Consider the following 14,616-nt stretch of genomic DNA (forward strand, 5'->3'; position numbering starts at 1 on the left):
AAGGTAACTGGTAGACAGCAGCTCTGAAAACCACCATGACACCAGTGGTCTCCAGCAGCCAAATCTCCCATGCTTCTGCATAACTCCAGGAAGCCCAACTCCAGGAGACACTCCAGGCTGGCAGACATCCTCCAGCAAATAAGCATTTGAGTGCAAAGCACAGAAGAGCAGGCATCCCCCCAGGAGCCAGACTCCCCACCTACCACAAGAGCTCTAGTGTTGCTGACCCCAGCTCAGCACCAGGTAAGGTGGCAGACCCCTACAGCCTTCAGCTGCCAGAACCTGTGGCCCCAATATACAAAGCCAGTGACCAGGTCCCAGGCTCCCAGCACAAGAAGCCTGGGTCAGTGGCCCCTGTGCTCCAGCATGAGAGCTGAACTTTAAAAGCCAGGAAACAGAGCAAAAAGCAGAAATGGACAATGACCATAGAGTCTTATTAAGGGGACTGGAAAGACCAAGGCATAAATTCAGAGGAGGACAACATTGTCAATATACCCAGAGGCAAAACCTCAAAGGAGAATATGAACTGTTCTCAAGAACAAAAAGCCTTTTTGGAAGAGTTCAAGAAGGATTTTAAAAATCAAATAAGAAAGGTGGAAAAAATGTTGGGGAAAGAAATGAGAGGTATGCAAGAGAGAGTCAACAGCTTGAAAACAGAAGGACAAAAATTGACTGTAGAAAACAAGTCCTTAAAAAATACAATTGCCCAATTTTTAAAAAAAGTACACTGAAGAAAACAATTCCTTAAAAAGTAGGCCAAATGGAAAAGAACAAAAACTAACTTAAGAGAAGAATTCCTTAAAAAGTAAAAAACTAACCTGGAAAATAGATCCAGGAGAGACAATTTAAAAATTACTGGTCTGCCTGAAAACCATGATGAAAAAAAGGAACCTGGACAGCATTTCTCAGGAAATCACCAAGGAAAACTTCCCTGAGGTCCTATAACCAGAAGGTAAAATAGTCCTAGAAAGAATCCACTGATCACTTCCTGAAAGAGATCCCAAATTAAAAATGCCAAGGAATATTGTAGCCAACTTCCAAAATTATCAGGTGAAAACCATAGCCAGCATTATGCAGGGCCTTGCAGTTTCTACATTAAAAAACTAGAGGGCTTGGAATATGATATTCTGGAAGGCAAAGGAGCTTAGATTACAACCAAGGATCAACTACTCAGCAAAACTGAGAATAATCTTTCAGGGTAGGAGACTGACATTCAATGAAATAGGGGAATCGGAAATCTTTCTGATGAAAAGACCAGAGTTCAAGAGAAAACTTGATCTTCAAATACAAGACTTAAGAGAGGCATGAAAATGTAAACAGGAAAGAAAAAAACAACATGTTATTAATAAGGACAAACTGTTTACATCCCTACAAGGAATATGATACTTATATTATTAGACTCTTGAGAATGGTATAGTTATTACGACATTAAAATGGGCTACATGTAGAAAGAGGGTATGTGTATAAGTTGACTTTGATGTAATGATAAAAAAAATCTTAGTGGTAAAAAGGGATGGTACTGAAAGAAGAGGAAAAGAGAAGACAGACAAGGGTGAATTCATCACATTTAGAGGCACAAAAACCTATTATATTAAAGGGAAAGAAGGGAGGGAGATGAGCATTGTTTGAACAATCCTAGCTCCTTTGACGTCCAGATTATCATATTCCAAGACCTCTGATAGCTAAATGTAGAAGCTACTAGAATTTGTGTTATCCTGATTGTGTTTCCACAACACTCAAATTGTTTCTTTCTGGCTGCTTGCAGTATTTTCTCCTTGATCTGGGAACTTTGGAATTTGGTGACAATATTCCTAGGTGTCTTCTTCTTGGGATCTGTGCTGGTAAGCAAAATGGCCTTTGTTTTCTTTGAGCCTTACTAGGTGCTAAGCCCCAGGCCTAAACCCCTATTAGGTGTGGAACCTATGTGGGTGTGGATTGGTGACCAGGGTGGGACCCAAGGTAGGGTTGGTTAAGGGGAGGTGCTAACTCCAGAGCCATGCCCATCTTGAGTCTTACTAAGTGCTAAGCCCCAGGCTCTAACCCCTATTAGGTGTTAACCTAACCTATGTGGATGTGAACCTCCCAGGGGCTTAAGGGGAGGGGCTAACTCAAGAACCAATCACCAGAGCCTAAATTCTGGTCATTCAGACGATGCTTGATGACATCAAAAACTCTATAAGAGAGAACACAGCTTGGAGATTGAGACTTGTTGGAGCCAGAGACAGCTACAGCCGAAGCTGAAGATAAAGCTGAAGCCAAAGGAGCTGAAGAAGCAGGAGCTGCTGGTAGCAGGGCTGACCCACCAGGGAGTGCTGAGCAAGGGCTTGAGGCCAGTGGGTAATCTTCTTACTGGAAGGGGGAAGCATGAATATGATTTGGTTTAATGCCATCATGTTTTTCTATAGCCTCCTGGTTACTCTTGTGAGATGGAATTATTGGGCCTGGAAGCTTTCGACCAGGATATCAAAACGGGGACACTGGTTCGTGGCTCTGCTACTTTGGAGCTTGAATAAATGCTTTAATTCTTCTGCCTTCTACTTAGAGAATTCCTTATATCCTGCGGTTCTGAACCATTCAGACATGTATATGATTCTCTTTGAAATCATAAATTCTGCCTTCATAATACGGGATTTTTTTCAGGAGGTGATCAGTGGATTCTTTCAATTTCTATTTTACCCTCTGGCTCCAGAATATCAGCGCAGTTTTCCTTGATAATTTCTTGAAAGATGATGTCCAGGCTCTTTTTTTGATCATGGCTTTCAGGTAGTCCAATAATTTTTAAGCTGTCTTTCCTGACTCTATTCTCCATGTCAATGGTTTTTCCAATGAGATATTTCACATTGTCTTCCATTTTTTCATTCTTTTGGTTCTGTTTTATAATATCTTGATTTCTTATCAAGTCACTAGCTTCCACTTGCTCCATTCTAATTTTTAAGGCAGTAATTTCTTCAGTGGTCTTTTGGACCTCCTTTTCCATTTGGCTAATTCTGCCTTTTAAGGCATTCTTCACCTCATTGGTTTTTCAGAGCTCCTTTGCCATTTGGATTAGTCCATTCTTTAAGTGTTACTTTTTTGGGTCTCCTTTAGCAAATCATTGACTTGTTTTTCATCATTTTCTTGCATCACTCTCATTTCTCTTCTCAATTTTTCCTTTATTTCTCATACTTGCCTTTCCCAATCCTTTTTGAGCTCTTCCATGGCCTAAGACCAATTCATATTTTTCTTGGAGGCTTTTGATGTGGGCCCTTTGACTTTGTTGACTTTTTCTGGGTATATGTTTTGATCTTCTTTGTCAACAAAAAAAAGATTCTGAGTCTTTCGCTGACTGGCCACGTTCCGAGCCAACTACTTGACCCTTGAGGTTTTTATCAGGGTATGACTGCCTTCAGAATGACGAGTGCTATGTCCCAAACTTTAGGGGCCTTGCATTGCTGTTTTCAGAGCTACTTCTACATGGCAAGCTCTCCACAACAGCACTCCTCCAGCCCCAAGAACTGCCAACCAGGACTGTGACCCAGATCCAAGCAGGGCAAAGCAAGAGAACCCTGCCTCTGCACTAGCAAAGTGCTCTCTGCACCCCTGCTCTGATCCACTGCTTGACTCCATCCACCAGGTGGGCCTGGGGACAGAAGCAACCACAGCTGGAGCTCTGAGCACAACTGCAGCAGCTTCCTTCTGCTGCAGCCCCCACATTGCACCACCTCGACCACCTGGGGCCGACCATGCACTCCTCTCACCCAGATCCAGCAGTTTTCCCACTGACCTGCTATGTTGTCTTTGGCCTTTATGGGTTGAGAAATCTGGTAGCTGCCACAGCTCAGTGATTCGGGGCCCTATGGCTTGCTCCAACCGATCTCCTCAGTGCCTAGTCTGTCCTGGTGGGGCCCATGCTGAGCTGTGCCTGTCTTGGGCTGGAGACCTGCTTCCCTCAGTTATTTTGTGTGTTCTGTAGCTCTAGAACTTGTTCAGAGCCATTTTTTTAGGGGTTAACTTTAACCCAGCAGACAAACATTCGCTCAGCTCAGGGAGGAAAGCCAGCACCCTGAGCTTGAGAGCAAATACAAACAGAGCAAATAAACATGAATCAACAGACAGATTTCAGCCTGACGAAATCACAATATACAGTTAGCAGAGAAGCATCAACATCTGAGTTTTCTCCAAAGCCGGGGAGCTCATAACAACGGCTGGCCCAGAGTCTTGTGCCACTCCTGCTGTGGCTCAGAGCTCCAAAGAAGAAAGCCAACCTCTGGGTTTATATATCTTGTTCAGGGTCAAAGGTGAGTCACACATGACTTACCCATATGACCTAAAAGCGTCAGAAAAATGTGACTTAAACCCACATGGTCTAAAAGCCTCTGATCTCACATACATGTCACTCAAACCCATGTAAACTAGGCTTTCCCTTGAGGCAAGGAGGTCATCAAGGACTTCTAATTTAATCAAGTAAACCCCCGAAGGCCAAACTCTTCAAGGGCACTTGCTTGAATAAGTGCTAAAAGCCCATCTTGACTGCCAATACACTCCACCCCTTCCAGATTCCATGGCATAACAAAAATCTAAATTAAATGGCCATGGATCCTGGAACAAATAGAAGCATTGTACATTGGGATCCAATCAAGCAGGAAACTAAAAAATATCATTCACAACAAAACAAAACATATCATTCAGTGTCAATCCCAAATACTTGTTTACAATACAAACATAATCTACCCCTAGGTCCCAGCAACTTAATCTCTTCAATCAATCATTCCCAAAATACTTGTTTACAATTCAAATGTCCATCCCTAGGTCAAAGCAAGTTAATCTCTTCAGTCAATCATGGAATTATAAGAAAACATATCATTTAGTACCATCCCCCAAAATACTTGTTTACAATACAAAGCAAGTTAATCTCTTCAATCAATCAGAGTGTCCAAGTACAGTAGTTCTTGGGGGTGGTTCCTCCCCACACTGCCATTGCAGGCTTCTTCCCAGTACCCTCAGGCATGCGCATGCTTTAGTTAGTAAAGTTCCAAAGAGAACAAACAAAAAAGTCCAAATAAAGTTCTCTTGGGGATATGTCCTTCTCCCCACATTGTTGTTGCAGGCTTCCTCTTGGCACGCAAAGTCCCAACTCAAAGAAAAGGTGCAAACAAAGTTCTGTTGGGAGTCTGTCCTCTCCATGCTGCTTCAGTCCCCGCTTCCAAGTGCTGAGGGGTGGCTGGGTAATAAAACCAACAGGGTGGGGTCCCAGGAGGTCCAAGGTACTTCCCCCACCCCACCATAAACAAATCCACCCCTCCCTCCTGGGTCCTAAACAGGCCCAGAGGGAGGCAGCAAAGAGGCACACTTAGCTCCTTGCTGCAAAGTTTCCATCTGAATTCCAAGGGCTGAATTCGAAGTTCATGGTTTCCTGGTAGTCTAGCTCCGGCAGGCCTCTCCTGGATTCTGCCTGAATGGTGATTGTGATGTAGGTGATTCTCCACCTTTCCACTTACCTTATCAATGTCAGCTCCAAGGCAGCTCAACAGCTTTCCAAAGTTCCCATGTAAGAAGTCCTCCACTCCATGGGGGTTAATATGTCGGCAGCCATCGTCAGCTTTTTCTCTCTCCTCACCAGCTGCTCCCGCCAAATATGAATGAAGGCCATTTTCCGTCTTTTCTCTGAAGTCTGTAGGAAGGCAGTTCTCTGCTCCTGTTTCAAAACTCCGCATACAATATGATCTCACAACATTCGCCCTTTCAGCACAGTTCTGCAGAGCCAGGCTTATCAACTCAAGCCCCTGGAAGGAGGGATTATCTTCCACTTCCACTGGCCTGTTTTCCTTCATGCCTTTGTTGTTCCTGGGGCTCCATAAAACCATAGACACCCCAAGTACAAAGAGCAATCCAAAAACTGGGAAACACTCAACCACTCCAGTAACCCAACATGCCATACTTTCCTTTTAATCTGCAGATCCTGCCACAAGTACATCATTTGTTATAACAATTCCGCTAGCAGCTGCTGTGGGGGTGAAAAACCAGCACAAGCCCAACAACAAGAATGCTGCCAACACAGGTTCTTTTGATCTGCTTTATTAAGGAAAGCAACCTTAAGGGGTTAACAAGCTTACTTTAATTCAGCATACAAATACCATTCACTTAGTTCAGGGGAAAAAGCCAGCACCCTGAACTTCAGAGCAAATACAAACAAATTGCAAACATCGACAGACAGTCCAAATACAATTCATAGTTACCAACATCCAAGTTCAGCCTGGGAGCTCATGACAAGGGCTGGCCCAGAGTCACGCACCACCACAGCTGTGGGTCAGAGCTCCGAAAAAGAGAAAGCCAAACCCTGGTTTTATATCTTTTTCAGGGTCAGGGGTGAGTCACACATACGACTCACCCATGTGACCTAAAATCTTCACAAATAGGCAGCTTAAACCCATGTGGTCTAAAAGCCTGATGTCCCAAACATGTCACTCAAACCCATGTGTAAACTAGGCCCTCCACTGAGGCAAGGAGGTCACCAAGGACACCCAATCTAATCAAGGAAACAAAGGCCAAACTCTTCAAGGGCACTTGGTTGAACTGAGTGCTAAGAGCCCATTTTGTTTGCCAACACACATCATTACTTTATACTGACACTCTCTATGCATAACCCTTTTAATTGTCAAAACTGTTCCACTCTCAAGACTGACATATATGTAACATATATAAAACAATATAATCCTACATAAGAATGTAAGCAGTTTACCCTTAATGAATAACAAGATTTTTTTTTACCTGTTTACCTTTTTATGTCTCTCTTTAGTTTTGTATTTGAAAATCAAATTTTCCATTGAGCTCTGGTCTTTTCATCAGGAAAGTCTGGAATTCTCTTATTTTATTGATTTTCCACCTCCTTGCCTCAAAAATTATGCTCAGTTTTGCTGGGTAGTTGATCCTTGGCTGTAGCCCAAGCTCTTTTCCCTTTCAGAATACCATATTCCACTCCCTCCTATCTTTTAATGTAGAAGCTGCAAGGTTCTGCGTGACCCTGACTGTAGTTCCACAACATTTGAATTGTTTCTTTCTGGCTGCTTGCAGCATTTTCTCATTGACCTGATAATTCTAGAATTTGGCTATAATATTCCATGGAGTTTTCAGTTTGGGATCTCTTTCAGGGCACGGTGATCAATGGATTCCTTCAGGGACTATTTTACCCTCTGGTAAAATTTCTCCCTCTCTCAATATATTTCTCTCTCATCCCTTAATTTGATTTTATTTTTTAGATATCATCCCTTCATATTCAACTCACCCTGTGCCCTCTGTCTACAAATATGTGTGTGTGTGTGTCTGTATTCCCTTCAACTACCCTAATACTGAAATCTCATGAATTACAAGCTCAAGGGAACATGAACAGTCAGCGAAAACAGTCTCAGATTCAGACTTAGACTTTGGAATCTTTTTTTTTGTCAGGGTTCTACTGCTTGTAGACAGTACTTTGTCCCAAGCTTGAGGGGCTGTGCTGCTATTTTCAGAGCTACTTCTACACAGCAAGCTCTGCCACACCAGTGTTCCTTCTTCCCCAAGAACCACCAACCAGGATTGTGACCCAGATCCAGGCAAGGCAAAGTAGGTTTTGCACTCCCACTCTAATCCACTGCTTAATTCCTCCCACCAGCTGGACCTGCTGCCAGAGGCAACTGCAGCTGTAGCTCTGGAAGCAGCCTCAGAGCTGCACCACCTCCGCCACCCCTGCGGTGGTGGCCGAACTGCAAACTCCTTTCACTCTGTCCCTGCAGTTTTTCCCACTAACCTTCTCTGTTTTCTTTGGTGTTTGTGGGTTGAGAAGTCTGGTAACTGCCACAGCTCACTGATTCAGGGCGCTATGCCTGTTCCACCCAGCTCCCATTCTGATTGGTCTTGGCGCAGCACACACTGGGCTCTGCTCTGCTCCACTCCCAGTTCCATGCGATAGACCCTTCCCAGCGACCATCTAGGCTGTCCTGGGCTGGAACCCTGCTTCCCTTTGCTATTTTGTGGGTTCTGTAGCTCTAGAATTTGTTCAGAGCCATTTTTTATAGGTGTTTGGAGGGATCTGGCGGGGAGTTTAAGCAAGTCCCTGCTTTCCAGCCACCATCTTGGCTCTGCCCCAACCCCCTGCCTTTTTCCTGGCTTTTAAAGTGGATCTCTGCTTCTGGGGCCCAGAGGGCTCTGTCCCAAGCTTCTTGTACTGGGAACTGGGGACCTGGTTACTGTCTTTGTGTGCTGTGGCCTCTGGTTTTGTCTTCTAGAGCCTATGTAATGCTCCTGCTCACCTTGTCCTGAGCTAGAGTTGGCTGGTGTGTGCCAAAGTCAAGGCCAGGTGGATGTCTTTCTGTGTTTCCCTTGGGTTACACTGAAGCTCCTGGTGTGAGGTGTGGAGGAGGGGTGGTCTGGCTACTTCCCCTAAGGCTGTGGTACAGCATGGTTGGTCTCAGCAGTTGTCTCTGCTGGTGTCTGCCACTTCCCCTGGCTTTGCGAAGGCACATCTGGGATCCTGGTGTTGGTGCTTGTGGGCTCCAACCCACTGGGGCTCAGGAACCCCCACTGGTCTGCTGAAGTGAGGCCTGCTGAGACACCTCTCTTCTTGTACTGGTCTCCTTCTACCCCACAAGAGGGGCCGTCTCCCCAGTCTCCCGAGCTAAAAGGCTACTGAATCCCCACTTCTGGCTCCTCTATTCCAGGGTTTTTTCTAGGGCAGTATTTTCTGGGTGAGGAAGGGAGGGATGAGAACACCTATGAACACTGGGTCATCATGGCTCCAGGAAGTTCAAGAAGGTGAGTTTCAAACCTTTAGAGTGTGGGCAAAAAGCCTTAGGAGTAGCTGCTGCTGTGGACGTAGGATCTGCACTTCTGTTTCACGTAGCTCTCACAGACTCCCATACTGGGATGGGAGGCCTGGGGATTGCCACCATAGCCAGCAATTCAGCCCCAGGCCTGCTTCTGCTCCTGCTCACGTATCCATATCTAACTTTTCTAAAATTCTATTCATCTCCTTAATTTCTTTCTCATTTTTTGGTTAATCTAGCTCTGTGAGGGGAAAGTTGAGATCTCCCACTAGTATAGTTTTACTGTCTATTTCCTCCTGTAATTCATTTAATTTTTCCTTTCAGAAATTGAGTGCTATGTCATTTGGTGCATGTGTTTAGTACTGATTCATTATCTATGTTAACTTTTAACAAAACAGAGATTCTTTGCTTATTAATTAATTGTTGCTTTTTAAAATTAAATCTATTTTTGCTTTTGTTTTGTCTAAGATCATGAGTGCTACCTCTGCTTTCCTTTACTTCAACTGAAGCATAACAGACTTTGCTCCAGCCTCTTTCCTTTATTCTGTGTGAATCTCTCTGATGCAAGTGTGTTTCTTGTAAACAACTCCACCCCTCTCTCCCACTCCCACCACCCCCCTGTGCCTCCTCCTCAAAAGTGTTTTGCTTCTGCCCCCATGCCCTACCTGCTAACAGCCCAGTCTTCTTCTGTTTTCCCCTTCCTCTTCTTCCCTCTGGGGAAAAATAGATTCTAAACCCAACTGAGTATATATGTTATTCCCTTTTTGAACCAATTCCAATGAGAGTAAGGTTCTAATGTTGTCTGATACCCTCCCCATGATCTCACTGTAAAAGCTCTTTCTTTTGCACCAAAAGTCTTTTATATGAGATAATTTATCTCATTCTCCCTTTCCCTTCTCCCAGTGCATCCCTCTTTCCCATCCCTTAATTTTATTTTTTTGAAATCATCCCATCATTGTCAACTCACACCCATGCTCTCTATCTATGTATACATAACTGCCTGACTCAGTTTAGTGATGGGACGAAATGAAAAACTCAAAGGTCATTCAGTAGTTAATAAAAGAAGGTTTACCTAGCTATAGCACAGAAATTATTTTCAGCAAAGATACTAAAACCTTTTAGCTTGGGTAGACATACCCCTCCACTCCCCATATGGAAATGTAACTAAGTCAGCAGAGTATGGTGATGTGCACAGACTTAAGATATCTGCCAAGTCTGGAAGATCCCAACTCAGCATGGGTGAGACTTTTTGTGCCAGTAGATAACTCAGAAGCTAGGTCAATATGGCTACTAGAAAACTGTCAAGGGAGACACAGCTTGAGGCCTCCCTCCTTTCCCCCCAGCAGTTTAGCCTGTACTAAACTCCCCACAACTTAGAACATGCCAAGCCCCCGTGCCGATCAAGTCTGAAGGACAGCTTTCTATAAAAAAACTAGCCTAGTCCACTTGGAAGAAGGAGGGGGACCTTGGTACAGAGTGGTCTTATACCATCTATGCCTCTGAGTCACTGAAACCAATGTTAAACTGCACAGAGCTAACTGGAGGACTTCCCATCCCACTGACATTGAACCATTAGAAACTATTCTTTGGTCTGGCTATCCCACTACTTCTAAATCCATTTGATTATATTACCACCTAATCCCTATCCTTCTATCATTATGACATACTTTGCAAGAGAGAGAAGGATTGTGACTAGATCTGTTATTTCATTGGGAAGTCCTGAGTGAGAAAACTCCCTTTACAAATGCAGCACCTTTGGGGGCAGCTAGGTGGTGCAGTGAGTAGAGCACAAGCCCTGGAGTTGGGAGGACCTGAGTTCAAATCAAGTCTCAGACACTTGACACACTTCCTAGCTGTGTGACTTTGGGCAAGTCACTTAATCCCAATTGCCCTACCTTCCCCCCTCTAAAAAAAAAACCTCACCAAAAAAAAAATGCAGCACCTTTTATGCAACTTATAGTCTTGTTAAGAGTCCTGAGAGATTAAATGATTTGCGTAGAGTTATACAAATCACATGTGTCAGAAGTAGGACTCGAACCCAGGTCTTCCTGACTCTGAGGACAGCTCTCTCTCCATTACACAATGCTGGTTCCTGGTTATCAAAGTTTTTCTAAAATCTAGCTAAATTATAGTCATAGCATTCTTTTCTTCTACTAGTTTAGTTAAAAAAAGGAAATGAGGTTAATGTGCCATGTTCTTATATCATGTTCTTTGTAATGCTTCCCCATCTACAATTTACTTGTTTTTTTTCTTTTTAAATTAAATTTTATTTATTTTCCTTCTAATCCCTAACCCCCAAGGAGAAAAAAAAAACAAAAACAAAACTTATAACAAAAAAGTATAGTTAAGCAAAACAAATCTTCACATTGGCCAACTCCAAAAAGTCTGTCTCATTTGGTTATTAGTGTATTACCTCTGTCAGGAAGTGGGCAGCATTATTTATCAATGGTCTTCTACAAACATGATTGACCACTGTGCTGATTAAATTTTAAAACTTTCAAAACTGTATGTTTTTACAATCTTAACATGTTATGTAGTATAACAATCTGCTGGTTCTGCATCAGTCCATACCAGTCTTCCCAGTTAACCTCTGAAACAGTTTCTTCATTTCTTACAGAACAATAGTATTCCATTAAATCTATATACCATAATTCATTCAGCCAGATTAATTGATACATACCGGTCCCCCCCCACCCCCCAAGGTATCAAGTTCTTTGCCATGACAAAAGGATATATACAAATATTTTTGTATATATAGGTATAGTTCTTCTCTTTCTTTGATTTCATTTGGGTGTAGATATAGTAGTATTGAAGGGGATACAGTTTAGTAACTTTCTGCACATAGTTACACATTGTGTTCCAGAATGGCTAGACCAATTCACACCTTCACCAACAGGTTATCTATACACTTGTTTTGTCTCATAGTCCCTCCAACACTTGTGATTTTCCTTTGTTGTTAACTGTGTCAAACAGATGGGTGTGAGGTAGAATCTCATAGCTGCTTCAATTTGGATTTTTCTCCTTATTAATAATTTGGAGCATTTTTTCATTTGACTATATATAGCTTGGATTTCTTTCTTTGAGAATTGTCTGTTCATACTCTTTGAATATTTATTAATTAGGGATTGGCTCTTATTAACTTGGATATGTTCCTTATATATTTTGGAAATGAGACATTTATTAAAGAAAGGTGCTGTAAGGATTTTTTTTCCCAGTTAACAGTTAATCTTTTAATCTTAGCTACATTGGATTTATTCCTACAAAAACTTTTAAAATTTTATTCATTTCTCTCCATGCTATTATTTCATACTTTTTCCTCTCTTTGTTTCTCGCTACCTCTTAGAGGGGTGCCTCTCAGAGTCACCTAGATGCCACAGTGAATGGAGAGCGGGGCCAGATCCCAGACATTTACTAGCTGTGTGACCTTGCACAAACCTTTGCCTTAGTTTCCTCGCATGTAAAATGGGGATAACAAAAGCACCCACCTTGCAGGACTGGATCAAACGAGATATTTGTAAAAGTGCCTAGTACAGTGTGTGGTACTTAAATGCTTATTTAAATTGATTAATTGAATTATATCCTGAAAGAATTAATGCTCTGTAACACAGAATAATGTATACACTTGGTCTTCAGAATAAATCCAATCCATTATACTTTTGGGTCCCTAATAGGAAGCTCCTCCTTACCTCAAGACTAAATATGTCTCTCTAACTTCCACCCATTGCTTCTAGTTCATTCTTTTTGACCAAAAAGAATGAGAGTTTAAATACTATCACCCAGTCTTGAGATTTCATTGGTATGGGGAACTCTGTCAAGGCAACATCTATCAATGTACACTGGAATCTATTTTGTACCTTATAGTCTTAGAGTTGCCTTACTGAGAAATTAAATGATTTGCCAGGTTTACAGTTAACACAGTCAATGTGTGAGAAGTGGACCTGGACTCAGGTTTTCCTGACTAGCTCCTTATCTACTCTAACTTCTCTCATTTTCCCCATATTTCTCTTCTCCAGGCTACATATCCCCATTTCCTTAAGTCATAAGAGAGACAAGTGTTAAAGATAATCCCAAGGTTGCAAACATAAAAGACAAGGTGACCATAGGCATAATTTGGGGGAAAACATGAGCTTAGTTACAGGCATGTTGAATTTGAGGTGTCAGTGGGACACATCCAAATGAACCATGGGACAGAAATTGGAATTTGGATGTTGAAAGAAAAATGGAAATTTTGGGGAAATCTTGTGAACAGTAGTAGAGAGACAAGAAAGCACAAAGATATAAAAAAGAAAAAAAAAACTTATTTGATGGTACATCCACATAGAATGTAGTGGAAGATAAGCCGAGAAGGATTAGCTATGATTAGATTGTGGAGGGTCTTGAATGCCAAGCAAAGGAAGTTGGACTATAGAATGCTGTTTTAGAAAGTTTAATCTGTATTCTATAGATTAGAATGGGGAGAATCTAGCTAGCTTTCCTCACGTGTAATGGCTTACATGTAGTAAATGAATAAGGTTGTAAATGAATTGGCTTCAATCTGTCTCACTTGAACCTGTCCTGCAATTGAAGTCACACAAGTGGTCTTTAAAAGCCACTCTCCCCTTATGACTCCTTTGCTCAATAATTTCAATGGATACTTATGTATCTATAACTTTAAATCTAATAGAAGGTATCCTTCAGGTTCTGTTCTGAGCTCCCTTCTCACTCTATACTATTTCACTTGGTGATATCATCAGTGCTTATGAATTGAATTACCATCTCCATGTTGATGACTTTCAAATCTACCTTTCTTGCCCCCAAACTCTCTGCTGACCTCCAATCTCTAATTTCCAACTGTCTTTCAGAGATCTCAAGTTAGCTATCCAATAGATATCTTAAAATAAACATGTCCCAAACAGAACTCATTACTTTTCTCCCTTCTTACCTTCCCTATTTTTGTGGAAGGCAACATCATCCTCCAACTCCCTCTGGCTCACAATCCTAAGGGTTATCCTTCAGACCTCACTATCTCTAATCCCCTATATCCAATCTCTGTTACCAAAACCTGTTGATTTCACCTCTGTAACATCCTTCCTATCTCTCCCAATCTCTTCTCTCCTCTGACACTGCCACCACTCTTGTGCAGGCCTTCCTTCATCACCCCACACCTGAACTATTGCAGTAGTCTGCCTGTGAGTCGGCCTGCCTCAAAGCTCTCTCCACTACAATCCATGAATGGAGATTCAGCCACCAAAATGGCTTTCCTAAAGCATAGGTCTGACCATGTCACTGCTCTACTCAATCAACTGATGTCATTAGTCTTCTTCAAAAATAAAGGACAAACAACAGTGGCTACCTATTGCCTCCAGGATAAAAAACAAAATGCTGTTTGGGAACCCCTTCATAACTTAAATCCCTCTTTACTTTTTCAATGTTCTTACACTTTATTCCCCCCACATGTACTTTTTAATCCTTTAACACTGGCTTCCTGGCTGTTCTACAAACAAGACATTCTCTCAGTTCTCTGTTCTGAACATTTTCTCTGGCTGTCCCCCATGCATGGAATGATCTTCTTCTTCAATGAAAAGAAAGGGCATAAAAAGAATAAGATCAATGTATTACTCAAATGGGGTATATATTACTTTACCTGATCTGTCCTCGAACCAGAGGTCTGTTCTTTGTTCTGTTCATATTTGAATCAAATGGAACCTCAAAGAACTGCATTGAAAAATAAAATGACAGAAGAGACAAAAAAGTATTAAAATTATTTTTACAAGAAGGATTACCTTTCTAGTTACTTTATTCTTAATATTATAGGTTTTAGAAAGTAACTTATTGAAATTCTACTCTGATGTTTCATTGT

General features: G+C 42.0%; 1 protein-coding gene across 1 annotated transcript in view; it reads right to left on the reverse strand.

Moving 5' to 3' along the window:
• LOC118847913 (protoheme IX farnesyltransferase, mitochondrial) overlaps positions 1-14,616 on the reverse strand; it is a 127,504-nt gene that overhangs the window by 23,373 nt on the left and 89,515 nt on the right. The window contains exon 5 of the mRNA XM_036756606.1: positions 14,401-14,471. Within this exon, the coding sequence (XP_036612501.1) occupies positions 14,401-14,471 (71 nt within the window). The remainder of the gene's footprint in view (positions 1-14,400; positions 14,472-14,616) is intronic.

This window comes from Trichosurus vulpecula, chromosome 4 (genome assembly GCF_011100635.1).
Source record: "Trichosurus vulpecula isolate mTriVul1 chromosome 4, mTriVul1.pri, whole genome shotgun sequence".
NCBI classification, from domain to species: domain Eukaryota; kingdom Metazoa; phylum Chordata; class Mammalia; order Diprotodontia; family Phalangeridae; genus Trichosurus; species Trichosurus vulpecula.